Source organism: Zosterops lateralis (assembly GCF_965231275.1).
Source record: "Zosterops lateralis genome assembly, chromosome: 2".
Classification (NCBI taxonomy): Eukaryota; Metazoa; Chordata; class Aves; order Passeriformes; family Zosteropidae; genus Zosterops; species Zosterops lateralis.
The window spans coordinates 96,680,248-96,707,271 of NC_139763.1; the positions used below are offsets into that span (position 1 = coordinate 96,680,248).

At 43.9% G+C, this 27,024-nt stretch overlaps 1 protein-coding gene across 3 annotated transcripts; it reads left to right on the plus strand.

The window, feature by feature from the left end:
* TMEM45A (transmembrane protein 45A) lies at positions 1–27,024 on the plus strand. Of its 3 annotated transcripts, none has more exons than XM_083855772.1 (6): positions 1–178; positions 20,403–20,612; positions 22,518–22,730; positions 23,196–23,380; positions 25,499–25,644; positions 26,866–27,024. In XM_083855772.1, exons 2-6 carry the CDS (start codon positions 20,423–20,425, stop codon positions 26,957–26,959), a joined length of 828 nt encoding a protein of 275 aa, XP_083711898.1. In that variant the 5' UTR covers positions 1–178; positions 20,403–20,422; the 3' UTR covers positions 26,960–27,024. The 3 variants fall into 3 exon arrangements, with proteins under 3 accessions (XP_083711898.1, XP_083711900.1, XP_083711899.1); XM_083855774.1 differs by lacking the exon at positions 1–178 and adding an exon at positions 4,401–4,484; XM_083855773.1 differs by lacking the exon at positions 1–178 and adding an exon at positions 4,816–4,879.

Sequence of the window (27,024 nt, forward strand, 5' to 3'; positions counted from 1 at the left end):
CGTCTGGGAATGAAGCTGGTCTCTGCATTTCCTGGACTAAGTGTGTGACTAGGAGCCCCATTTATCACCACCCAACCCAGACACTGCGCTGAATTCAGAACTGACAACTTCTTCATGAGGTTTTCTGGGGTGGCTTCCCTGCAGCCTCTGACTGTTAATCACCACAGTGTGCCTAAAGGTGAGAAGCTATTATTTCCAGGGAACTGGGAACTTTTTATCATGATTTGATGAAAAATTTTTGAATACTCCATTGACTCTGGTATTTGTTCAGAATACTTTATGATTTAACTAACTGATGCAGCAGACTTCATTTGCTATCCTGAGTGCTGTGTGCTTCTATAAATCTATAACCAAAATGTCTCCTGGTATCTAAAACCAAGAAACCATAAGCCAGACATGAAAATATCTCACCTAGATGTGACTAAGGAACTTGATAAAAGCAGGGAGAGTTTCTTGTTCTTTCAGCTGCCATTTCTCTCTCTGCTAGTAGATTATTCCCTGTTTTCCCACAGTCTTCCGCCTTTGGTTTCCATGTCCCAGATAAAGTAGGACTTGGCTTGATATTTGATCCTGAGTGAGCAAACCAGATGAGCTCTCCACTACCTGATGTTATTTAGAAGTCATGTCTTGTAAACTTGACTTCTCTGTTGCTGACTGTCCTTCACCAAAAACTGCCAGGTCATTTTCCTCAGCTTGAATAATCTTTCATTTTCTGACATGAAACTTGCATCATGAGCTAGAGCATAGCAAAAAGAAATGCCATTCCATATTCTCAGAGATTATTTTCAGAGCTCTGTGTAGATATTTGCAGCTTTAAAATCATCTTTTCTCTTGTTCAGCTGATACCTGATGAGACAATGAAAAGCAAAGATTCTTCCTCGGCACTGTGGGGTCAGGGCTCAATCTTTTTCTGTGCATTTGTATCATGATTTAACATTTGCACAAAAGCAGCACAGTACTGCAGACAACCCTCACAGCTCTCACTATTGAGACATATTTGCTTCAAGAATTGAAACTCTGAGAAGAAAAATTTTTGGAACCTGCAAACTGCTTTCTCCTGGTGCTTCTGCTTTTCCCAGATTTCTCTGTACTTCATCATCATAATACAGGGACAGGAAAGGCTGGGGAGAAAGTTCTTACTCTTACTGCTCCTGGTATTTCTGGCTTTATTACACCAGATTCTCCATGCCAAATTGCTAGACTAGTTCAAAGGATTCTGATCAACTTGAAACATTGCCAATTACCTGTGAATTATAGATTGTTTCAGGAAATGCTCCTGCAGGCACTACAGTTCCTCTGTTCGTTCAGATAGTGTTAAGCTGAGCTCTGTTGACTTTTTTAATCTCCATGATTGTTTTTGCATGTTCTTCTAGATGAAAGACTTTCATAAGAGGGGGGGTACATTTTTATATGCTAGAAATCAGCTTGACAAATTGAGAAGTACCCCTTTTGAAAGTTTCTTACAAAGTTCTTACAGACTACTCATAAAAAAACAAAAAGCAGACAACATAAACATAGCTAATAACTATTAACATTAAAAAAATGAAAAAATTCATGTATAATGTAACTACTTTTCTTCCCCCTTGATGGTAAGATTAGGCCTGGAAGTATTTTTAAACTTTACAGATTTAAACTTGTACCTTCAAAATCCATGCAAGAGCAAATCTCCCTAATAGCACTCCAAAGAATGGACTTTTGTTAAGATGGGTCTTTGTATTCAAATTTACTTTTTATTTATTTTGGTGTTACAAGTTGTATTGAAACCAGAATGTCAACGCTTGTTTTTCCTCATGTCATAGCCAATGCGTGTATTTGCTCTTTATTCAATTGTTGCATGAACTTTGCAAGGCCAGAATTTTTTGTTTAACTTTCTGGGCACTCTATCCAGAGAGCTATTATTTTATCAGCCACACTTCTATGGTATATTTCATAAAATCATGGAATGGTTTAAGTTGGAAGGAATCTTACAAACCATCAAGTTCCAACCCCTTGCTATGTGCAGGGACACCTTCCACTAGACCAGTTTGCTCAGGGCCCTATCCAGCCTGGCTTTAAACACTCCCAGGGATGGGGCATCCACAGCTTCTCTGGGCAACCTGTGTCAGTGCCTCAGCACCCTCACTGTAAAGAATTCTCAGTAAAGAATTCCTCATATCTTCCTTTCTCCCGTTTTTGAAAACAGGAGCAATGTTTCTGGTTTTTTTCAGTCACTGGGGACTTTGCCTGACCACTGTGATTTTTCAAATATGGTGGAAAGTGGCTTAGGAACAACATCAGCCAGTCCCCTCAGGACCCTGGGTTGCATCTCACCAGGTCCCAGGCACTCGTAGCTATTCATCAGATGGTCCTGAACTTGCTCTTCACTTCTGGTGGGAGGGCCTTCACTCCCCCAGCTATAAATTAGATGTTATGCTACAAAGACACCTACAGACAGCAAACACAAACCTTGGACTCCAAGTGTTCAGAGGAGCAGGTCAACATTTCACTTCAGTTTCACCCAGAAACAAGTAATGGGTATGTAAAGTAGTGTTCCCTCAAGTGCCCAGGCTGAAAACAGCTCACCTGCCCCCAGGTGCTACCTTGCCTTCTGGGCCAAAATGCAGATGTTACAATAATCCATCTAGAGTTCTAATTTGTCTGTAATGTGCTCATGAATTATTTGGATCAATGCAGAGATGTGTGGCTTCATGGTTGATGTTAGTGCCTGGTATCTGTGATAACTGTGATGAAGTGAAAGCACTGGACACCACATTAAATGCAATGTAATGGACCTGTGGGTCTTGGAGCCACAGACATTTGACCCCGTGATGTTTCATTAAGCTAACTCCTCTGGAAAGTTGTTCAAGCACTACTTGCAAATTCATCTCACATCATTTAGGCTTTGCCATTAAATATTATTTTAGTTCCTTGCTTCAGGTGCAATGCTCAATATCAGCAGTGAACAACCAAATAAATGCTCTGTTTGAATGCTCTATTCCTCCAGCAAGAGAAGAGCTCAATTGCCTGTCTGTGTGTCAAGCATGTATCCTAAGTTTGCAAGAGGAGCGTTGAATTAATTTCCTGAGTAACTATGGAATAAGGTCAAAATGAAGGAAGGTCTGAACTCCACTGAATGGAGCACTGTTGGCTTTTGTTGACCTTAGGTACAAACATTGCAAAAGATGTTTTGTTTTTTCCATAGTCTCTAACAGTTTTGTAGAATATTTTATGCGTACACTTCTCTGTGATTACTTTGACACACACTGACTCTCAGAAGTGCAGAATTCCTGCAGGGACCCAGGGATGCTTACTGGAGTGTTTTACATTGGCAACATTGGTCATCACTCAGAATGACTTTTAAGTAATTTTAAATGTGGATGGAAATGAGGAATCCCAGGAAGGGATTGTTGCTCCACTGCCAAGACAAGCATCAAACCAGTGGTAAATAGATGAGGAAATTACAATTATCAGTATTATTGACTGACTTAGCTCCATCTAACTGAAAACTGTTCTGCAAGAGAAGGATATCCATTAGGTAGGGATTAATGTTGTGAAGTGAAATGCATTCTGCTGTCTGAAAAAAATAAAAAGGAGAAGAAGTCACTCAGACCAGGAAGCAGCTTTCATAGAGGCTGGATTTCTGAAGCACTGTTTACAGAGAGGTGGTCCTTCTGGAAAACATTATTGCCCTTTTCTCTGTATTCATTACATCATCCAACCTGCAAAGGCATCTGCTTGCCAGATGCTGAGGGGTATTTTCTGGAGCACTATTTATCTGAGAGTGAAAGTGTCCCTTTGTGATAAAGAGCAGGCAGGGATGCAGCTCCCTGAGAAGATAAGTGAGCATGAAAAAGTTTTAATTTTTACATGGGATTGATTTCCTCCACAAATTTTCACGAAAAAGCTTCTGGATCATGAAAAGCAGAAATCTTAAATTACAGGACTGGGGGGGAAGTGTCTCAGAATTCAGCCCAAGTTGTGACTTATTGATAGGGAGGGTGGCACCTCAGCTTGGTTATTCCTACAGCCACAGGGGAATCTGGCAACACAAGATCTTGATTCTGACAGGGGTGGAAAAGGGTCAAGGGAGTCTCCTGGTGTAGTTCAAACAGAGCTTCAAAACCTGATTATCACAACTTCCTGGCAAATACCTCAAAGGAGGATTTTTCCACAATGAAAGATTTGGGACTTCCATTGGTGTTCTCTGCTGGCTGTTGTTACAGAGGTGGTGCAGTGTAAGATGCCTTTCCTCACCCTGTGAATGATTCTGTAATGTCACTTATGCTGTTTACTACAGGGTGACATCTGCAAATAAAGCCGCGGTTTCGTTCTTTAAATTTTATTTTTAGGCATTCTTCTTTTGGATTCAGGGCTGTGCCATAAATTCCTGCTAAATTACAGGAACGGCAGCCACGGGTGCTCATTTTCGTGGAGAAAACCACGGCCGTCGGTGTGTAAATAATAATAAAAAAAAGGCCTCTGTTATATGCAGCGATCAAAGGAAGGTTTGTATGTCTGAAAGTCTCTCTACTTTGTCTATTTTTCCTCGCCTGCCCGGGCTCCTGGGAGCGGCTATCCCGGACCAGCCCTGCCCGCTCCCGGCCGCTTTTCCTGGAAAGCGGGGCAGGACAGGGGGCGGGCAGCGCCGGATCCCGCGGAAACCTCGCTTTCCCCCAGCCCCTTTCCCTTGGCCCTGCTCTGGCTCCTTCCCGGCCGGGCGGGGAGGAGAACGCCCGCCCCCCGCGGGGCCGCCGGGGGAACATCTGGAGCGGCCGCGCCGCCAACATCTGGAGCGGCATCCCGCGGGGCCGCAGCTGCAGCGCCCTGCCCCCGGCACGGAGAGAGCCCGCGGGAGGGCAAGGAAGGCGGAGAAGGGGCTGCCAGGGCGGGCACGGCACAGGTAAGGGCAGCCCGGCGGTGCCCGGCTCCGGGAAGGGCCGGGGGATGTCGGATATCGCCGGGGGAAGAAAGGAAAACCGCTCCATGTTCGCCTCGGCTCGGCCCGCGGGGGGCACTTCTGAGGTGGAAAGTGCGGACGGGACTTGTGAATCAGCCATGGCTTTGGCCGGGGCTGCTGGGGCTCCTTGAGAGAGTGGGGGCCCCTGTGCCAGAGGGTTCGCAGCCGAGGTTCGGCATCCTTAATAAAGGGGAGATTAAGTGTGCGGCTTAGGGCTAAGTGGTGGTGGGTTTTTTTTTTTTTGTTTTTTTTTTTTTTTTTTTTTTTTTTTTTTTTTTGTTTTTTTTTTTTGTTTTTTTGTTTGTTTTTTTGTTTGTTTTTTTTTTTTTTTTGTTTTTTCCCTCTCCCTCCCTCTTGGATGTGTCAAATGGAGCTGTACATCCAAACTTGAATTTCCAGGCAAACTTAAATGAATTTAAATGAACTTAATGACTTCTTACTATATGAGAGAAACCCCAAGATTATCTTAGCCTCTTTATTTTATTTCATTTCATTTCAAAACAGAATAAGCCTTAGGAAAACACTTTCCGCCTATGGATGTGTTCCGTTTTGTTTCAATTTTCCATCAACAAATCATATTCTACTCTCTTAATAAACTTAATACTTGACGTGGTATCGAAAAATTATTAACTTTTTGATAAAGGGCTTTCTGAAGAGTTTGGGAACTGAAGTACTTAAGACCAAAGTATTTCTGCTTTTTACTTTTGAAACCAAGTGTTTGATGATTACCATGCATTTTCATACTTAGGACTTGTGATTTCTCCACTCTGTACAACTTTGTTTGCATCACCTTATATTGCTGTTTCTGTGGAACTGTTTAAATTATGGCATAAGTTGTACTCCAAGTGACTGTAAGTACTTTGTTAAAGGAATGTTTCCAACATCCATTTTAGATGCAAATTCATCATTGACTCTTGGAGTTACCTTTCAGAAGTTTGCCCAGATGTCTTTTGCTGCTTTTCAGGGTTGCTCGTGTGGCTTTTTCTGTATTTTTCTCCTCACAAATGAAGCTGGGCAAAGCAAACATATTTCTCTCAGTTGTGGAGACTGTGGGTAGAAATAACTGCTGGAGAAGAAAACTCAAATGAACCTTGAGGAGTGGCTGGAATAATTATGCCTGTGTTTAGGCAAACTGCTGTTTACTCTCTTCTTGCACACAAATCTGCCTGCAAAGATCATTTCAGTCAGTACTGCAGATGGCCAGTGCAGCAGGGCAAAAATGGGCTCCTTGTTTCCAGCCTGAAGAGGTGCATGAACCAAGACTTCTCAGTGTTGAAACTCTTGTCAGCTGGCTCCTTTTTCTTACATGTGACCAAACACACTCATGCTCACTTACAGTTGGCAGTAGTAGTAATTTTGGCCGTCTCTTCCAAGCTACAAGCAAGACAAGCTTCTAAACCCAGGAATGACAGATAATTTGACATTGATTTTGAAACACCTTCATTTTTAATAGACTGACTCTCTACAGGGGCAGCTCTGTCCCATCATGCAGCATGAGCCAGATTGGGACCCTAACACTGCTTTTTGCTCCAGAATGTACAAAGAAGACTTAAGTCCCTTTTATCAATTTATGCCTAAATCAGGGCCTGCTACAACACTTTAATGCTATCTGAGAAACAGTCCTAAAACTCTTGCTCCAAATCACCTTGCACTTGAGACATTTCTAAGACAAATTGTAGCATCTGTAATGCCAGGGAAGAGGATTTTGCTGGGTCTGCTCCCTCTTTTAACTGTGTTGTTGGAGATGTTGCAGGAACTGAAGCTGCTGCTGCTGTAGCCTTGTATCATGGAGGACTCATCAGTTTCTGCTAATGTATTAGCAAAAGTTTATTCCAATTTAATAAGTATGAGGTGGTACTGTAGAATGGAACTACACCTCTCAAACATTTTGTCTTTTCTAGCTGGGCAAGGCCAGCCAGCCATTTGTCCCAGCTAGCATCGATATTACAGACTGCCTTGCCAACACTCCCATTTATTCATTAGTGTTTCTCTTTTTGCTTTTGATCTACGCAGTTTCTGCTGTTGGTAGAGTGTTTCCCCCAAGCTGTAGTTGGTAGAGGCAGTGCATTGGGCTCCCCTTGGAGAAGCAGTATTATCAGGCAGTCTGAGATTGACAGACAAGACTGCAGAGAAAACTTCAAGACAGGTTAGCCAAGGCAAAGCTCTAGGTGCAAACCCCACCTGCTCTGTTGAACAGCTTTGTGGAAGTTACTGATAAGAAAATTTTAATTTTTTTTTTTTCTTATCACAGCAGAATGCTATAAGCCTCAAGCACTCATATAATTGGTTACAATCTTCAGATCCACAAGATTTAAACATTTATTTGTAATCGCTTTGTTTGCAATGAGGGCTCACACTACCTAACTGTACTGCACAGACAGATGAGGTGGCTGAAGGTGGGGACAGACTTTTTAGTAGGGCTTGTTGATAGGTCAAGGGTTAATGGTTTAAAACTAAAAGAGGGTCTATATAAATTCAATATAAGGAAGAATTTTTTTTTGAGGAGGATGGTGAGACACTGGCACAGGTTGCCCAGAGAGATGGAAAGGTTCTTTCCAACTCAAACTATTTTGCAATTCTATCATAAGGCTAAGAATACTTAATGGAATAACTTCAGAAAGCAGAGATTCATGCACAAGTGGCTGGCTCTCTATGGGATGAGACAGCAAAATAAAGAACAGTGCCACAGCAGAAGCCAATATTCTGGACACATGTACCCCATGTTTCCAGCCTTCTCCCTTGCAGGGGACAGGAGAAGTTCAGCTCTTATAAGTGTCACCTGCTGGTTGCCCAAGTATGAGCTGTTATGAGAGACACATTAGCAGAGTCTCTTTGTAGATTTTCAGTAAGAAAAACAAGTTCTTCCTATGAAAACCATCAAGGACTTGATAATGACCTTGCATTTGTTGATACGAGGTTCCTTCCCATTTTTGTCAACTTGAGACTCCTTAAGATGAAAGCTTACTAATGCACACAGCACAGGTGACACTTCTGCTTCCCATATTTGTTAGTGTTTGGTGATTCCTTAAAACAGGGCCTTCTATGTAATCCAGTTTCTCATTCAAAGGCTTTGGTCACCCCAACATCTGGTACTGTACATAACGTAGAGAAATTCTAATGCCTTTTCTGCACAGTCACCAGTAGTTATTGTAAGGGAGCAAACCTTGCAACCAAAGAATTATAGCTTATATTGAGGTCAGCAAGCCCTGTACTTCACACCTTCATGCCTTCACAGCTCCTCTACAGCTACCTGAAAGGAAGTTGTAGCCAGGTGTGGGTCTGCCTCTTCTCCCAAGCAAGTAGGGACAGGATGAAAGGGCAAAGTCTTAAGCTGTGCCTGGAGAGGGTTCAGTTGGACATTAGGAAGAATTTCTTCACAGAAAGGGTGATTAGACATTGGATTGGACAGCCCAGGGAGGTGGTGGTGTCACTGCCCCTGAAGGTGTCTAAAGAAAGACTGGAAGTGCCAGTCAGTGCCTCGTGGTGTAGCTGACAGGGTGGTGATCAAAGGCTGGACTCGATGATCTGAGAGGTGCTTTCCAAGATAATTGATTCTGTGATTCTGTGACCTCCTCTAAGCACAGAGTTCTCTTTCAGATATGGCTTCTTTATATCCATTGAAGACCACTCAAACATTAAATTTTCTCAGTAGACTCCCTCCTTTTTTTGGGGTTGTGTCTTCTTGTCTTCATGAAGTGTTTGGAGACATACATAGCAATTGCAGTAACTTCAAAGAGTCTGTAAAGAGCTTTGTGAATGCCAAATGCAGGATCTTTCACAGCCCAAGTGGTCATTAGTATTTATTTCAAATATTTTCCATAGTCTAGTAGTCCTGTCGGCTTTGCTGTTTTACAAGATCATTTGACTGAAACCCCAGCTGTACTCTCAAGGTGCTGTAGAAGGAAAGAGGATGCCAACAGAAACCAAACCATATTTTATTTCATTTCCTCTCCAGAGCAGGGCTCTGATCTCTAAATCATCAGTTGATACATCAAATTTTTGCTCTCTTGACATTTTCCTAGCCTAGGAAGCAGAGAACTTTTAAGTGAACACAACTGGGAAGACAAAGAGGAGCCAGACAACCCTACAGAACTGTTTTTTTGTGGCAAAGCCATGGAGCAATCTTCCTAGTGGCAGTGTAACTAACCTCTGCTGGACCATGGAACTCCAGGAATAGCTAAAGTCCTGCAGAGGTTGTTCATTGAAATGACTCAGACTGTTTTAAAGATCGTAGTAATCCTCCCCCACCAGTCTGCCCTGGTGAGGCCAGTCTGAGGGGCTGTGTCCAGTTCTGGGCTCCTGAGTTCAAGGAAGACAAGGAATTTCTGAAGAGAGTCCACCAGAGGGCCACAAGGAAGATTAAGGGACTGGAGCATCTCTTTTCAGAGGAATAGCTGAGGGACCTGGGCCTGTTTACCTGGAGAAGACATAATGCATACAAATACCTTAAGGGCTGCTGTCAAGAGGGTGGTACTAGAATCTCTTCAGTGGTGCCTGATGACAGGACAAGGGACAATGGGCACAAACTGAAACACAGGAAGTTCCACCTGAACATGATGAAAAACTTCCTTCCTGTGCAGGTGACTGAGCACTGGAACAGGTTGTCCAGAGATGTTATGGAATCTCCCTCACTAGGGATATTCAAGAACTGTCTGGATGCAATCCTGGTAACCTGCTCTAGATAAACCTGCTTTAGCAGGGGGGTTGGAGCAGATGACCTGCAGAAGTCCCTCTCAGCACTAATCATTTGTGACTTCATGATTTTGTGATTCTGTGATAAAAGGAATTGACTTCAAAAGGAGAGTGACTGCAAATAGGAATTTCACTAGCCAGCACAACTTGGGTCAAAATAGGAAAGCACTAGGAGATCCAGCTAAGCCCTGCTCTGGGTGGACTGGGAAGGGGAGATGGTCTCAGATGTTAGTGAAGAGCTCCCACACCCCAGCAGTGGGATGTCAGAGCATGTCCCTCCCTACACCCTCTGTCTGGCAGCACTCTGCCTCTGCCCCACCCAATTAAAAACTGTCAGGCTGGGAGGAGCCCTGCAGCACCTCAGCTGGAAGGCAGCAGTCTGCTGTGACCCTCTGTGGAGAAAGAAACTGCTACCCTGCACAGGGAACAGATGGAGGATCACCCCACTGCAGGCACCCCACTGTGGACACGGAAGAGGCTGTGGTGGCTGGAGCCAAGCCTGGTCTCAGCACTGCCACACCTGCAGTAGCTTACTGACACACCCCTGGTACTGTAGCCATTGCTAGGAAATACCAGGGTTTATGGCCAATACAGGAACTATGAATATTTCATAGGAAAAAATTACTCTTATGTGTTCTATGCACTTACTAGGTTTACTTTTTGTGTGTCTAAGTTTTTTGAACTTGTGGTGCTCTGAAAAAGGCTCCAGTTTGGCAGTCCTGAAGACCAAAAATTTCATATCCCCAGATGAGCAGCTGCTCAGATATCAAGAGCCAATGGTAAGATTATTATGTAGTACTTGTTGTCCCTGGATAACCCCTGGAGATAGCCTGCTCATCTATGGGAGCAGAAACAGTCAGCAGATGCACAGAGAACAGGGAAACACAGCCAGAAAACTAAGGGTCATGAGAGATGACAAACACAGTAAGGAGCACTAAGAGGGCTGACAAGTATCTGGGAAGGAAGAGCCTCTGATAGATGCAAAGCACTAAGAAAGAATAGAGTGGTACAAGTTGTGGGCCCAAACTCATCACTATGGGAGACTGTGTCCTAGAATCCCTCCTTTCTAGGGCCAGCAGATAGACTTCTGGTCATTACCTCTGGGATTTTTGGTTTTCATCCCTGTCTTCTAGGCTTGAAGATTCTCTCTGAATTCTTCTCCTACAGACTTTGAAGATGTGCGTTTATGACATTTCTTTTTTTTTTTTTCTTTTCCTTTTCCTGAAGTTTTTTATCTCCCACATCCCTAAGCCAAAAATACCAAGGCTGTCCTGTCACTTTTTAGCATTTCAAATAGTCTTGTGTCCTGCTTTCATTCCTACACACAGTACTTAGTTCCAGTCTAATTCTAAAGCAGCTATAAGTGCCAGCTGAGTATTTCCTAAACACCAGAGCAGTGATGTCATCTGGAAAAATGGAGCTGGAATCGCTGAAATGCTTTCAGTCATGACATGAAATCAGGAACAGCGTTTAGTGAACAATTGGAGCAGACAGTTTTTCAGATCAGCCTGGCTGTCTGTGGTGTTTACAGCATAACGGCTGCAGGACAAAAGGCACTTGTCTCCTGAATAGATCTTTAGCTGCAAGTAAGAAACTTTGATACTGAATTAAACTTGTCTGTGACTTTCTTTGTCATGCATGCATTTCAGCTTTGCTGGCTTCCATTTTTTGTAAAAGCTGTATGATCACAGCCTGTGCACTGATTAGAAAATGCCTACTATTGTTATTTCCTCCTCTTATCTGGGTGCATCATTCTCACTGATACCACAATCCATTCCTGCAGCTGTTATGGATAAATAAACATTTCTCATCAATTATTATAAACTCCACATCGCTGTTTTCTAATCTAGCATATGGAAAAAAAAATTGGTGATGTTTAATCTTTGCTCTTAACCTTTGTTGTCATATAGTTGTTTAGCAGAAATGGGAGCATTGCAGCAGAGTGAATTTGTGGCTTTATAAGTTGTGCCATTTCTGGAAAAGAAATCCACATTTCTGGTCAGTAGCCCTCTGTAGCATCCCCCAGGGCTTGACAAGCACAGGAAATTGCAGGGCATACTGCTGTGGCAGGAGAATGTGCAGGGAAGGGAAGCTGGCTGCTGCAGGGCGGGCTCTGGCTCAGCCACTGCTCACATCCCTGTTCCATGTAGGTCGAGCTGCCTAAACCCCTGGCTGTCCTTTAAAGGCAAAGGGGACAAAAGGGAAACTAACCTAGTTCTTATAGAAGAAACTGAGAAGCCTTCTGAGTAACCAGGTGGTATGTAGGGTTTCTCCATAGCACTTCCAAGTCTTGCTTTATACCCCACAAAAGTGAAGACCAGAAATCAAACTGGTAAATGTTACAAAACATCTCTCCCAAATCCATAGGAGGATGTTTAAATCAACCATCTGAGTCTATTTCTTGCCTGCCTTTCATGCTTCTGATGGTGTGAGATAATTTTCAGGCTAAAAAGGCAGCTCTTAATAGCCACAAATATGTACACCTTTTCTTGAGTGCTCACTTGGAAACTGCTTTTTCAGTGGAATCCCATGTTTCCTTCTGACCTCAAGGAGTAAGATGCAGCCTGAACAGAGGGATGAACAGTCCAGGTACATAAAGCATTATGGCTACATGTGGAATTTGTTGGCAACTGTGAACACCTTGTACTGGCTTGGCAAAGTGTGGATGTAAAACACTTTTGCAATACTATGTAGCTTTCTGTAGTTTTTCCAGCAACCTTCATCATGCAGTGCTTTCTGTGGTTATTCCAAGAAAAACTATGCTTGGAATTCTGACATTAAAAAGAAAAGCATCTTGCATTGACAGGTAGCTGTAAATTATTCTTGTACTTTATTCCAGTCAGCTGCAGAAACATTGACCAGTATTTAAAATTTATAAACTACCTCAACAGTTGAGTTTATTGCCATAAATATGACTAATTACCTTTTCTCCAGTTCCCCTGAGGACACAGGCCCCTGAGCAGGGGTGCCAGGATGAGGGTCCTGGGTGAGTCTGAGGCAGCTGAAGTCTGTGGCTATCCAGGAACCTTGACAGCAGCCTCCAGTCCTGGCGTGTGCCACACTCTCCTGAGAGCAGCATGTCAAGGGGCACTTTGTGTGAAAAGCCTGGATCTGGGTTGGAATGTGTGCTTTGTCCAGTTCCAGGGCATGCTCCTCGGAGCAGCAGCCCTGCTGGTTGGCAGAAGAGGACCTTCCCTCACCTTGACTCCAAAATTTGCTTTGCTAGAGCTCAAAATTTACTATTGCCCTGGCTGCTGTGGCTCCATGGCTGCTTGCTGGGGGTGGTGGAAGGGTCCTGAGTGGTGAAACTTCAGGGTGGAGACATGAGGAGTGAGTGATCCTGCAGGAATCCTGGGGGTGCATGCAGCAGGCAGCAGCAGCAATTTAATCTGCAATGGGCAAAGATGTGCTGGACAGCCAACTCTGTCATCCGTGGGGAGGACTGCAGACAGGTGAAGAAACTGATCTGCCCAGAGAACTTCCCAATTACACTTCACCTGTCAGACAGAGCACCACCACCTCTGACACTATAAAGAAAAGAAGCGCAGTCGTGGTGGGTGACTCTCTTCTGAGGGGAGCAGGGGCCCCGTATGTGGACTGGACCCATCCCACAGGGAGCTCTGCTGCTCCCTGGGGCCTGGATGTGGGATATCACTGAGACACTCCCTGGGCTGATTCAGCCCTCTGATCATTGCCCACTGCTCGTACTGCAGTGATGAGGTTGAAAAGAGAAGTGTCAGGGCAACGAAAAGGGACTTCAGGGCACAGGCCAAGTGGTTGATGGGGCAGGAGCACAGGTGGTGTTCTGCTCAGTCCCTTTGGTGGCAGGGACAGATGGTGAAAGGAATAAGAGATCCCACATTATCAACAGGTGGCTCAAGGGCTGGTGCCATGGGCAGAATTTTGGGTTCTTTGATCATGGGGCAACTTTCATGTCACCTGGCCTGCTGGAGCCAGGTGGATTCCATCTGTCTATCAAGGGCAAAAGGATTCCAGCCCATGAATGGGCAGGGCTGATTGAGAGGGCTTTAAATTAGGCTTGAAAGGGGAAGAGGATGCAACTGGGCTCTCCAGAAACAAGCCCAAGGGTTATAAGCCAGAGGTGAAATCAGCAGCCCAGCTGAGGTGCATGTACACCAGTGGGATGACTCACATGGCTGGAGCACTGCACTGGATGGCTACAAGCTCTTCAGAAGAGACAGGAGAGGGAGAAGAGGTGGAGGAGTGAGTCTGGCTCTTGATGCCATGGGTATTCAAACTAAAGATGATGGAGTTGAATGCCTATATGTAAGAGTTAAGGGGAAGGCCAGCAAGGCTGACATACATCCTCCTGGGAGTCTGTTACTGTCCACCCAACCAGGAAGAAGAGGTGGACAACCTATTCTACAAGCAGCTGGAGAATGTTTCAGGATCACCAGTCTTTGTTCTTGTAGGTGACTTTAGCCTACCAGACATTTGCTGGGAGCTTAAGACAGCAGAGAAGAGGCAGTCCAGGAAGTTCTTAGAGTGCATGGATGACAACTCATCATCCATGGTGAGTGAGCCCACCTGGGAAGGGACAATGTTAGATCTGTTGTTTGCAAACAGAGATGGGCTGGTGGAAGATGTGGTGGTTGGAGGCTGCTTGGGACACAGTGATCATTAAATTATAGAGTTCTCAATATCTGGTGAAATCAGGAGGAACATCAATAAGACTTTTACACTGGATTTCCAGAAGGCAGATTTTGGCCTGTTGAGGAGACTTATTCAGTGAGTTCCTTGGGATGCAGCCCTTAAAAACAGAGGGGTCCAGGAAAGGTGCTTCAAAATAGAGATCTTGAAGGCACAGGAACATACTGTCCCTGTGTTCTGAAAGATGAGTTGACAAGGTAAACGTCCAGCCTGGATGGGCAGCGAGGTTTTGAAGGGACTTAGGAATAAAAAGAAGATGTATCATCTTTGGAAGGAGGGTCAGGTCTCTCAGGAAGTATTTAAAGGAGTATTTCCTACATGCTAGGGCATGTAGGAAAAAAGTTAGGGAGGCCAAAACTCATCTCAAACTTAATTTTGCAACTTTTGTAAAGCATAATAAAAAAATGTTTTTACAGATATATTAATGATAAAAGGAAGAGTAAGAACAACCTTTGTTCTCTATTGGACACGGAAGGGAACATAGTAACTGCAGATGAGGACAAGGCAGAGGTGCTTAACTCCTTCTTTGCCTCAGTCTTTAGTGGGAAGATGGCTTGTCCTCAGGACAGCTGTTCTCCTGGGTTGGTAGATGGTGTCAGGGAGCACAATGGTGCCCCTGTTATCCAGGAGGAGGCAGTCAGAGAACTGTTGAGCCACTTAGATGCTCACAAGTCTATGGGCCCAGATGGGATCCAGCCCAGGGTGATGAGGGAGCTGGCAGATGAGCTTGCAAAGCCACTCTCCATCATTTACCAACAGTCACTGGTGACTGGAAGCTGGCCAGCTGGAATGCGACACAAATGTGAAACATCCATAAAAAGGGTGGGAAGGAGCATCTGGGAAACTCCAGGCCAGTCAGCCTGACCTCAGTACCCAGTAAGGTAATGGAGCAGTTTATATTGAGAGCTATTATGCAGCACTTAGAGGATGGCCAAGGTGTCAGACCCAGCCAGCACAAGTTTAGGAGGGGCAGGTTGTGCCTGACCAACCTGGTCTCCTTTACTGACCAGGTGACCTGCCTGGTAGATGTGGGGAAGGCTGTGGATGTTGTGTACCTGGACTTCAGCAAGGCCTTTGACACTGTCTCCCACAGCAGACTCCTGGAAAAGCTGGCAGCCCAAGCTTGGACAGGAGCACTCTTTGCTGGGTTAGGAACTGGCTGCATGGCTGGGCCCAGAGAGTGGTGGGGAATGGTGCTGGATCCAGCTGGGGACAGTCACCAGTGGTGTCCCTCAGGGGTCTGTGCTGGGGCCAGCTCTGTTCAATATTTTTATTGATGACATAGATGAGGGTATTGAGTCTTTCATTAGTAAATCTGCAGAGGACACTAAGCTGGGAACATGTGTTGATCTGTTGGAAGGTAGGAGGGCTCTCCAGAGAGACTTGGAAGAGTTGGATGGATGGGCAGAATCCAATAAGATGAAGTTTAATCAGTCCAAGTGCCAAATCCTGCATTTTGGCCGCAATAACCCCCTGCAATGCTCTAGGCTGGGGACAGTGTGGCTGGACAGTGCCCAGGAGGAAAGGGATCTGGGAGTTCTGGTTGATAACTGACTGAACATGAGCCGGCTGTGCCCTGGTGGCCAAGAGGGCCAATGCCATCCTGGCCTGTATCAGGAATGTTGTGGCCAGCAGGAGCAGGGAGATCATTCTTCCCCTGTACTGGGCACTGATGAGGCCACATGCTGAGTGCTGTGTCCAGCTCTGGCCCCTCAGTTTAGGAAGGACATTGAGACACTTGAGCACGTTCAGAGGAGGCAACGAGGCTGGTGAGGGGCTTGGAACACAAACCCTGTGAGGAACGACTGAGGGGGCTGAGGTTGTTTATCCTGGAGAAAAAGAGACTCAGAGGTGACCTTATCACTCTCTATAACTTCCTGAAAGGTGGCTGTAGCCAGGTGGGGGTTGGTCTCTTTCTCCAGGCAGCAACTGACAGAACGAGAGGAGACAGTTTGAAGCTGCACCAAGGGAAATATAAGTTGGATATTTGGAAAAAGTTTTTTGCGGAGGGAGTGATAAAGTACTGGAATGGTCTGCCTGGGGAGGTGGTGGAGTCACCACCCCTGGAGGTGTTTAAAAACAGGCTGGATGTGGCACTCAGTGCCATGGTTCAGTTGAGGTCTTAGGGCATGGGTTGGACTCAATGATCTTGGAGGTCTCTTCCAACCCAGTGATTCTGTGATGGTGGTCTGTGTGCCTTTTGTAGGCTTCAGAACCACTGGCTGTGCCTGGCAGGGTTAGGAGGATTTGGACAGAGTAGAAGTTGTGAAACAGGCCACCAGCTAAAGGAATGTGTGTGGCCCCTGGTGGGACTGGGTGGCTTTGGGGCCAGGCCTCATGGCCCACACCTGTGGGGCAACTCCACTTACAACTCTGGCAGACAATAGAATCACAGAATTGTTTAGGTAGGAAAAGACCTCTCAGATTATTGAGTCCAGTTGTTAACACAGCACTGCCAAGTCCTCTACTGAACAACGTCCCAGAAGCCACATCTCCTTATCTTTTAAATACCTCCAGGAATGATGATCCCACCACCTCCCTGGGCAGTGGCTTGACAATTCTTCCAGTGAAGAAATTTCTCCTGATACCCAGTCTAAGATGATGAACTCTAGGGAGGGTTGTGGACAGCACGGAATGTTTGCTGCTGAGAATGTGGCTGTGGTTCTGCCGCCATCCTTGGCCCTGAAATCACTGAGGGTAAAAAAGAGGGTCTTGGATTTGTACATTCTGCAACATCAATCCAACATTGCAGATAAAGACTGATAAGGCTCTCTAAAAATAACCCCTCAAATTTATCAAGTATTGTCATAACATGCTGATGCCATCTTTATCCAATAAATAGCATCTGCTGTACCAAAACTGTCTGGCTCTCAAGCTGTGCAGAAGAGCTGCCAGAAGATGTTCTGTCCCAGGCTGTACAGAGGGATGCCAAAGTGCCACATGGAAAGGCAGCAGCCTGACTTATTGTTCTCCTCTCCTTTCACCTCCCATTACACTCCTACCTTCCACCTCCCAGATCCATCTCCTGACCCCACAGTGACTTTCCTACTGAGGAGTCTCTGCTTAGTCTCACCATATCCTCAGTTTCATACTAAGCCCCCAGATTGTGCAATATCCCTCAGTTTATTTACAGACAAAACTTCTCAGTCACATCAAAACTGTGGATGTTGGCAGGTGACTTCTACACTCACCAAAAGGAACTCTCAGGCCCGAAAAAAGAAAAGCCATGGGTTGGGACGCTTAATCAGTGCAAGACAAGCTCTGTCACAATGTTTTCAAGTTTACTTGAAACTTTGAAGCGTAAGTTGTGTAACTCCTTTCTGAAACCAACTGTGCTGAGATGCAGCATTCCAAAGGTCTGCCACAACAGCTGGCTGGCAGAACGGATGTGTGTCTTTTTAGAGAAATCCTACAAATAATCCGTAACACCTTTGGATGAACTCAATCTGCAGTTGACATCTCTAAAGCTAATAATACATGATTGTATTTCTTTTAGCAAGAAAGTAATTTTTCTGGTTCTGTTTTGTTTATGTTGGATGTGGAACATCAGCTGCTGTATCAGTCTTTTCTTCTTTTTGCTTGTTTTGAAAGGCAAAATATAGTTAAAAACAAAGTTTATTGATGCCTTTCCCAGATTTAGTGCAGAAAAATCCTCCAGTGTTTAGAGATCTAGGTAACCCAGGTGTGAATTTGCAGATTAAGAATTACTTTTGAAGCTTTGTATACCATGCACTACAAATGATGTCAACACAATTCTTCATTTCACTCTCACTGCAGCTGTACTCTCCTAAGGGAAGGTAATTCAGAGGTTTCATTTACCTTTCTAATGCATTGTTTTGCTTTGATGTGCAGTACAGGGTAAATTGTTCCTTTTGAACTGCTTTGTACCTGTGGTGAATAATAATGAATAAAGTCTTTCCAATGAACGGTGTTCAGTGAGATCAGACACGGTGAGGAAAAGCCACTCCTCTCTCCTCCCTCTTCCTTTCAGTCAAAGAAGGGAAAAGACCAATGTGTCTGAAAAGACAGCAATGCCTTCCAGGCCAGCATGTTCAAAAAACACTCAAATTAGGGTTTGAAAAGCAAAGAAGTATTCTAAATGTAAAAGCAAAGTTTTTAGACACCTTTATGTCTAAAGGTGTTAGTACTGCCCTTTATTGAGGCAGATGGTGCAGTGAGTACTGGCAGGAATGTGCAGGCAGGTCAGGCTCTTTGAACTAAAGGTGTCCCAAAATGAAGAAAGAACTTCTTGGCTGAGATAGCAAGGGCTGGGTCCCACCAATGGGGCCGATCTCCCTAAACCTCACCAGTGAGAGCCCCACTGTGCTGTGGGCTGCTGCAGAGTGAGCAGTGCTTTCCCCACCTGCAGATAAAACATACAGGCATCAACCCTGTGGAACTTAAAGGGTGATGGGGGAGGCAGAGGAGGTGGAGGAAGGCTCTCCCAGCCTTTGGATCCTCAGCTGCAGGAGGCTTTCCCCACACAGCAGAAACTCCAAGTGGGAGTCCTTCATGTTTTGTTCATAAACATGACCCCTGTGCCCCCTTTGGCTGCCCCATGACTGGCCCCATTCCCTGAGCTCAATGCACCCATCTCCACAGGCTCTCCTTCCCAGCTTCCATATGCAGACACCAGACCCTGCGACACCTGTGGGGACACATCCAGAAATGGGCTTGTTTGGGCAACGAGCATCACATTTCTCTGCTCTTGTACTTCCCCAGTGCTTCCCTAGAGATTAGGTAACCAGGATATTATCCAGGGAAAGCTTTTAAGGGTCTGCTCTCCCATTCAGCAGCCCTTACAGTGGGAGAGCTCAGTTCTGGAAGAGGAGGGGACAGGACCCCTCTTCAGCATCCTGTTTAAATCAGGCCAGACTCATGAACAGTCGTATTTTCTTTTCTTTTGTGGCTATAGAGGTCACCTCTCCTCATCCAGAGGAGATAGCCTTAGAGCTCCAGGACCTGTGCATGTGGTGCAAACCAAAACAAAACAAAAAATAGTGCTTTCAGTGGAGTTGAGCCTCCAGAAATAGGAGAGGGCTCACGCTACGTGACTAGACAGCCTGACGTGAACCAGCTGCAAGTGCTCCACAGCCCAGAAGCTGCAGTTTAAAACTTCTTATGCAGAGCTGACCATAGGAAATACTTACAAAAAGAAAGAAATACCAGAGCTTCCATGTTCCATTCATAGCCAGATGGCTCCAGTGCAGTGTGGCAATTAAACTTTTAAGTCAGCAACAATAATAACAGAAAATACAGACTGCCAATTCTTTTAAAGTGGTTGTTCTTGATTGCTGCCTATGCCTCAGTATGCCTTTGAGACATGAGGCACAACAACTCAATTTATAATATCTTAAAGAAAAATTGTAATTTAATGTTAGAACTGTCATTTTAATGGAGAAGCCACTGGCTCAATGACAACTATCTTAAAATGTTGGAATGATGACCAGAATTACTAGGATTATGAATGGAACTGTTTTTCAGTGACTGTATAATCCTGACCAACTAATAACCTTGTCACACAGTGCACTTGATGCTCCTGATAACATATATCTAGTTGTGGGTGCATAATTCACCCATCAAATAATGAGAATTACTTGATGTTTGTAAATCATAACAAGACATCTGGATTGAAATAAAAAAGACAATTTACTAGTGAATATTTACCCATTTGATGGGTATGCAATTCGTTTTTCCTTCAGTCAGATATTGTATTGGTTTCCTTTCGTGAAGGAAAAAAATATAAAACCCTCTCTAAAGGTGAAAGCACCGAATAGTGAGTGTTCATGTTTCCTCTTTTGCTAGCACTACTTCTGCAGGAAGATATAGTGTGCTATGGCTTTTCCTTCTCTTACCCTGCTGGCTGCCAGCTCTGCATTTCAGGTCAGCTGCTCTGAAGTTGTGTCTCTGCTTCTGCTTCTGCAAAGCTTTGAAACTGTGGAGACTGGCTGGGAAGATAAGTACTCAAATTTATTTTTAAATTAACTGTGAGTACTCAATTCAGCCACACTCATTTGATCTATGCAAGGAGATACTGTAAAATTGTAACCCATTGAATTCTCCCACTATTCCCATAATCAGTCTCTGTTTGTTTCTCCTTCAGGTATTGCCTAGCAGAAAACCATGGGCAATTTCAAAGGGCACGCCCTCCCTGGAAGCTTTTTCCTCCTTTTTGGCTTGTGGTGGTCAGTGAAGTATCCACTGAAGTATGCCTGTCGAAAAAACAAGAATGCTTGCTACCTTGGCTCCAGGGCAGGATTCCAGCGCCTGGAGTTTGTTGAGGGCATCATCAAAGCTGTCTTTGCCCTCATTGGTAAGTGAGGTGGACTAAGAGCAGCTGTACCTTCTTTTTGCTTTGAATTTTGTTCTCTGATAAAATGGATCTCCTTGTGTTCTGGTCTTTAGCCACTGGAAAGTGGTGGGGCTACTGCTGTTAATTACACAGCTTCCATCCATAGAACTCTTCTGGAGCTTCTGTGAGGTCTCTTGATGACTCTTGAGCACTTGACCCCATCTCAGTGCCCAGGTACTGTTCACTGTTCAGGGAGGGAGATAAGATATTTAGGCAAGAGGCTCTCATGTGTACATTGGGAGCACCAGATTGTGAAGGTGTTACTTTTCTATTTTGAATTCAACCATCTCAGATGTTGGAAGTCCCCACTGATTTATTGATAAAATCTGTAAATGATGCAGATGATTTTTTGATTAATCTCAGTCAAAAGTGAAAATATGCACACAAAAGGACTGAACTCCAGATCTTATTGCTGCAGGACTGTTGTGATGGGGTGTGGGGGAGCTGTTTGTCCTTCTGTTGTGTCCAGGCCTGGGTACAAACCTGCTGGGATGGTTTTGTGTAGCTGACTGGAAGTGTTTAGTTTTTGTTTACATCCTGGCAGGCTGTATGGTAGTGATTTAGCTTTAGAGGGTAAGTAAACTAAACAACAGGGGATCTGAGGAGCTCAGCACCTGCGGCTCAAGTTGAAAAATATCTAAATTTTACGCATTTTTGCACATCTAGATTCTGTTTGTCTGCTCTTCTTTAGATGCCCAGATTTGCCTCATTTCTAATCAAGGTGCAGGCTGTGACAAAGTCGTGTTTTTGCTTTTCCTTCCTCTCTGTTAAGATACATCAGCACTAAAGGGATGTTGCATCTACAGTTTTATCATTGAAAATGATAAAAATCTAAATAATAGCATTCATTTTGAGGCGTGACTGTGGACATCTTTTCTATAAATCTCCCAGTCTGTGTCTAGAGGTAGTTTGGCGGCTAAAACATTAATCTACTGTTCTTATTTTCACCTTAAAACCACAAGTTATTATTTTAACATATGGAAATTCCAATTTCAATCAAAAGTATGGAAAAAACACTTGGCTAAAACAGACAATAAAGGCATTAGGAGTAAAACCTGCTGTTTCCATGTTAGGAAAACTGGAAATAAGGCTGGAGCAACACTACATTTGTTCTACAGCTAATGTATTTATACAGCAGGATGCTGGCCTATGCTTTATAAACAATATAATCAGCTTTAATGTTTTAAAAGCAGAACAACTTTTAAACCCTCTCCAAACTTCATTGATCATACAAAGCATTTAAAAGGAATTTTTCCTTCCTGGAGTACCTCAGCTAGTCAGCAAGACACTGAGGGGCCAAGGTAAGGAAGAGAGTGGAGCAGAGATTCAAATACTGACTCTGTGTACATTCCCATGGCACTTTTAATAACACTGCACAGTGGAGGGGTTTCCTTTTATGGCTTTAGCGGAAAAATCCCCTTTGAATTAGGAGCATGAACTCTGTCATCCTGCATGTGGCAGGGCACTGAAATGATAAACCTTTGTTTTGGAGACTTAAGTCTCCAAAAGAGAGACATATGTTATGCTCATGTTTGAACCATTGGAACCATTGGAAAAGGCAGCTGAAAAATTTGGTCAGAGAACTACTACAATAGCAATTGTTTAAAAGAAGAAAAAGCAGCACAGAATAACTGTTTTCATTTTCACTGGAAACTGCAAGATGCAAATAGTTCCACCAGAAGTGGAGCTGAATCGTGATTTCCTCTGGCTCTCCACTCTCCAGATTACATGATGCTAAAACTCAAACTTACTGGCATTATGCTGCATGGGGATATCTTGCTGCCTCTACTGTTTGTGTAAAGACTTGTCATCAGTTTATACCTCAAGTACCAGAACAAATGGTTTTTCTCCTTCTTTCATGCGCAGGGATGGTGGCTGAGCAGTTTGTTCCTGATGGGCCTCATCTGAAGCTGTATGACTACGAGGAGAAGCACTGGGATCACTTGATGAATTGGCAGCATGCCACCATGTACCTCTTCTATGGCATCTCAGGGCTGGTGGACATCGTGGCACACGGGACCAACGCGCTGCCAGCAGCCATGGACAGGATGATGCTTTCCTTGGCAGTCTTTATTGAAGGTCAGTTTTCCTCTCCCTGCAGGGATGTGCATGAATCCTGTGGGTGGGTGTTCATCATTGGTCTGGGAATTTCAGATCAGCCCTACAGAATGACCCTCTGGAGTGTTTCACTCCCTGAAACATTTCTAAGAGAACACAAAAAATCAGTCTCGGCCCTCCTTACACTGCCCAGGTCATGATCCTGCATTGTAGAGGTGCATCTTAGCTTTCCTACCTGGCTCAGACAGCCACAGAAATGTTACGAAAATAGCAGCAAAAGCCTGTTTTGGGTAAGTGCTCAGTAGCTCAGGCATGTGTTTGATGTAGGTACTGACATGGTTCACAACTAGTTAGCTAAAGCCAGCGTGAGTGAAGGTGATACCAGCATAAAGAGAAATGCCAGGAATGTTTCACTGTTTTCTAAAAGCACATGCAGGGAAAGTGCAAGGGAAGAAATTATCTTAAGCTGATCACAATTTATTCCAGGTTTTCTCTTCTGCTACCACCTTCATGGGAGAGCCATGCTGGATGTTCATGTTCATCAGTTACTGCTATTTGCTATCTTTGGAGCTGCTGCCTGCATATTTTTGGAAGTTTTTTTCCGTGGCAGTATTGTGCTAGAGATGCTCCGTACAAGCCTCTGCATATTACAAGGCAGCTGGTTCTGGCAGGTAAGTCACTTTTCTGCCTTTGTGATTTCTTCCTCATCAAAATGAGTTATTTAACCCTTTGCAGATGTTTGACAGGTTATATATATGCCTTTTAAACACAGACTTCAAAAGACTTACAGAAAATAAGTTCCTTTAAAGAGATACAGAAAAAATATTCCATTTAAGACATAAAAGTATTTCTCATGTCCATTTTACAGAAGAAGAAGCAGTAGTCGTTTTACTTCAAATGCTTTTTATTTGAATCAATAAAGAAGCTAAAGTGCTTTTCTTGAGCTCTCCATGTTACAGAGCTCTCTGATCCCTGTAACATCCTGTTCCAAATTTGCCAGCCAAATGGCAGTGATTTTAGAGCATAGGAATACACGTTATTCTTTACAAAGAGAGTCTCCACTGTCAGCTGCTGGAGCAGTGAGTAGGTGCCCAGTGTAGCACTGGACACGTGAGGCAAAAAAATTGATAGTGCCAGGTTCAAAAGGTACTTAAGTTACAGATTCTCATTAGGAGACTGGGTGATGTAAAGCCTCCTGCTTTTCTAGTGCTCTGGGACCTGAGCAGAAAAAAGGACAGCCAAAACTTTGATATTTCAGGGATGTGGCTCCCAAAAGGACTCTTTGAAATGTAGCTTCCATGCCCTCACTCACATGTCAGTCTATCCAATAACAGATATTTGACAGTGACTCTTTCTCTGCTGTCGGAACAAGAGAGATTTAAGGAGTTGCTGGGAGTTTGTAACAGAAATAGGAGCACCAGTGCTGATGTGTGTTTCATCTTATAGTGGAGAATTGAGGCCACTCCAAAGATTTTTCTTTCCGGCATGTCTAGACTGGCTTCCCTTTTTTCTATGCTGGCCAGACACGATGAATAAAAATGTTTGCTGTTTCTTAGGAGAACTGGACACTCAGCACCAAATCAAATATTTAAATGCTTGCTCTGGCATGAAGACAGGCCTCAGAACTGGCTGTATTTTTCTATAAGTGAACTCAAGAATGTGGTGCTGCAGCACTTGTTTTATTTTTTTGTTTGTAAACTTTCAGCTGATGATTTAAGAAGCTTTACATAGGAGGAATAGATGCAACCATTTATTAATTGTTTTCTGCCCACTCTAATTTTAGAACAGAGTATTTCTTTAGCTCTAGAGACAATGTGGGGTTTGTATCAAAGTAAAAATTGAAGTACTAAAAATAGAAGAAATTTAAGTGTGGCTTTTTCACACCCACATCAGACTTCAACCATCTGTGTGACTGAAAACCACACACTGACTGCAGCACAGGAAATTTGTCAAAGGTAAAGGGACTTTCTTTCTGCATCATCAACAGCCTCATTCATTGAATTCTCTGCATGGAAATGCAAAATGCACTCCCCTCCTTCTTCCTCTCCCCTTCCCAGTTTTTAAATTCTCAGCTGAACTGCTGAGTGGTGACTTTGAAGAGTGCTAAGCAGTACAGAGGGTTGGCATTTCTCATGCAAAACCTGCATAGCCACAGGATTGAGCATTTTCCCATTTTATGCACCAATATGAATTGGATCTTTCCCACTCTGAATAAATAAATCAGCTATGTATTTTACATGAACTTACAGTCTTGCATGAGGAAGCTCCATTTTTATGCCTTTTCTATTTCTTCCCTTAAGAAGAAATAGACTTATGGCTCCCCTTTATTTGTCCGTTTGTTCATTGATTATTCATCTTTCCAGCCATGTGGTGCATTCCCAGACACTGCTGGGAAGAAGGGAGGCAGTGCAAATGGCCAGGCAGGTTTTCTGATCCATGAGGTGATTTCAGTTCAGAGCACACAGGGCTGAGTACCAGCCCCTCTCCTTACAGTGCATAATTGTGGTTGTGGCAAGGCTGGGCTGTTGGGCAGGCTCCATAATTTTCTGGGCAAGAGCAGTGGGTCTCTGGGACTGGCACTTTATCTTCAAAGGCATTTCTGCACAGAGCTGTTTAAAGTGATCCATCACACCTGAGATTGACTACAAAATTGTTTTTAATAGTAAACACAGAAATAAGAAACACCATAAGAAAATTAAATGTTTGCCTTGTGATGGGTAGCATAAAATGTGAATGGCATAGGATGCTCATCAAGTGACATGTACTAAATCTCTTCTATTTTACTACAGATTGGCTTTGTGCTTTATCCTCCAACTGGGAGCCCAGAGTGGAATCAGACAGATCACACTAACATGATGTTCCTGACCATGTGCTATTGCTGGCATTATGCCTTTGCTTTTCTTATACTTGCAGTGAATTACTCAATTGTCAGCTGGTAAGTTACTTGAAAGACTAAAACTTTGGTGACTTGTCTATTTAGTCTAGTAGGAGCTTTATTTTAGAAAAGTTTCACTGACAAATGAAAAGGATTCTATGAAGTAATTAATTGTCTTAGAAGGTAAAATAAAAATAGTTATTAGTAATCAATGAAAATCACATGGCATTGCTTCAGTAGAAAGGGGAAAAAACCACATCCATAAATACAGCTCTGATAGCATAGTACTTCTCACATGAGCTCTAATAGTCTTCCACATTTTTAAGTGCATATAAAGTCAGAAGTAGGAGATTCTTTTTACCTGCAGAATCTTGTCTCCCACTGCTCATCTCTGCTGATTTTAAGTGGCTTAATGAGCAGGCTTCATGATTTTACATTGAAGATTATTACACAGAATTCCTTGCTAGAAATTCCCTGTCATCGAACCTGATTTCTTTTTCACTAGTCATTTTCACTCCCTAATGTCTAAAGTTAGCCCTTTTCCTCGCTGCCTAGTGCTAATTCTGACAAAATTCCAACTGCAGTGTTAATTTGATTGTAAAAATGCCTCTGCCATCAGATCACAGAATGTGATCACCTTTGTCCACAGGACCTTTTCCTGCAGTGTCCTGAACATGCTTCTCACCCCTTGCTTTTAGCCTCATAGCCCTATTCAATCACATTAAATACATAGTTCTTCCAGTCTTCATTTGCACTGAGGTGCCAGTGCTTTTTGTATCTCAGTCTGAAAGGCACCAGCACTCAAGGCTGGGTAGCTGGTTTGCTGTATAAAGAAAGGCAGCTCTTGAGGAAGTGGCAGCAATCCCATGTCCCCTCTGATGCTGGGACCAGTGGCTGCTGCAGCATCAGACGAGGCCTCAGGGGAGGCTGATCATGGTAGGCTGGCAGAGTTCCCCTCTGAGGGCAGGTTGGCCAGACTCTCTCACAGCTTTATGGTCGCTTCCCAAGCAAACACAGCACCTGCACAAGGCTGAACCTTCTGGAGGGTTCACTGAGGTTTGTTTAAAGTGCTCTGTGACATGTCCATAGGAACAAGTGCTTACAGGCTGTACAGTCAGGATGTATCAGTAAAGGCTGCACTTCCTAACCATAGAATCACAGAATGAGTCATCCTAACCCACTGATGAGACACAAGAGAGAAAAAACAGGATTTTACCATGTAAAAAATGGTCAGATGAGCCTTTGAGTTATTATTGACAACTTTTTTGTTGCTGTTTCCAGGGTGGTCCGTTTGAAGGTTAAGCAGTCCCAGTCCATGGAAATGGGTTTACTGAAAACATCTGAACGAGATCATGAGTCAGAAGAAGAAATTTAGCATGAGTATAGCTGGACCAGTTTGCCCACTCCAACCATTAGGCTAATTGATACCTCATTTCTACA

Bases quoted from the DNA above. Each gene is read 5' to 3' on its own strand.
- TMEM45A (XM_083855772.1), top strand. From the start codon at position 20,423: ATGGGCAATTTCAAAGGGCACGCCCTCCCTGGAAGCTTTTTCCTCCTT. The intron at 23,381-25,498 runs GTAAGTCACTTT...ATTTTACTACAG, and splicing joins AAGGCAGCTGGTTCTGGCAG to ATTGGCTTTGTGCTTTATCC. The intron at 25,645-26,865 runs GTAAGTTACTTG...TGCTGTTTCCAG, and splicing joins AATTACTCAATTGTCAGCTG to GGTGGTCCGTTTGAAGGTTA.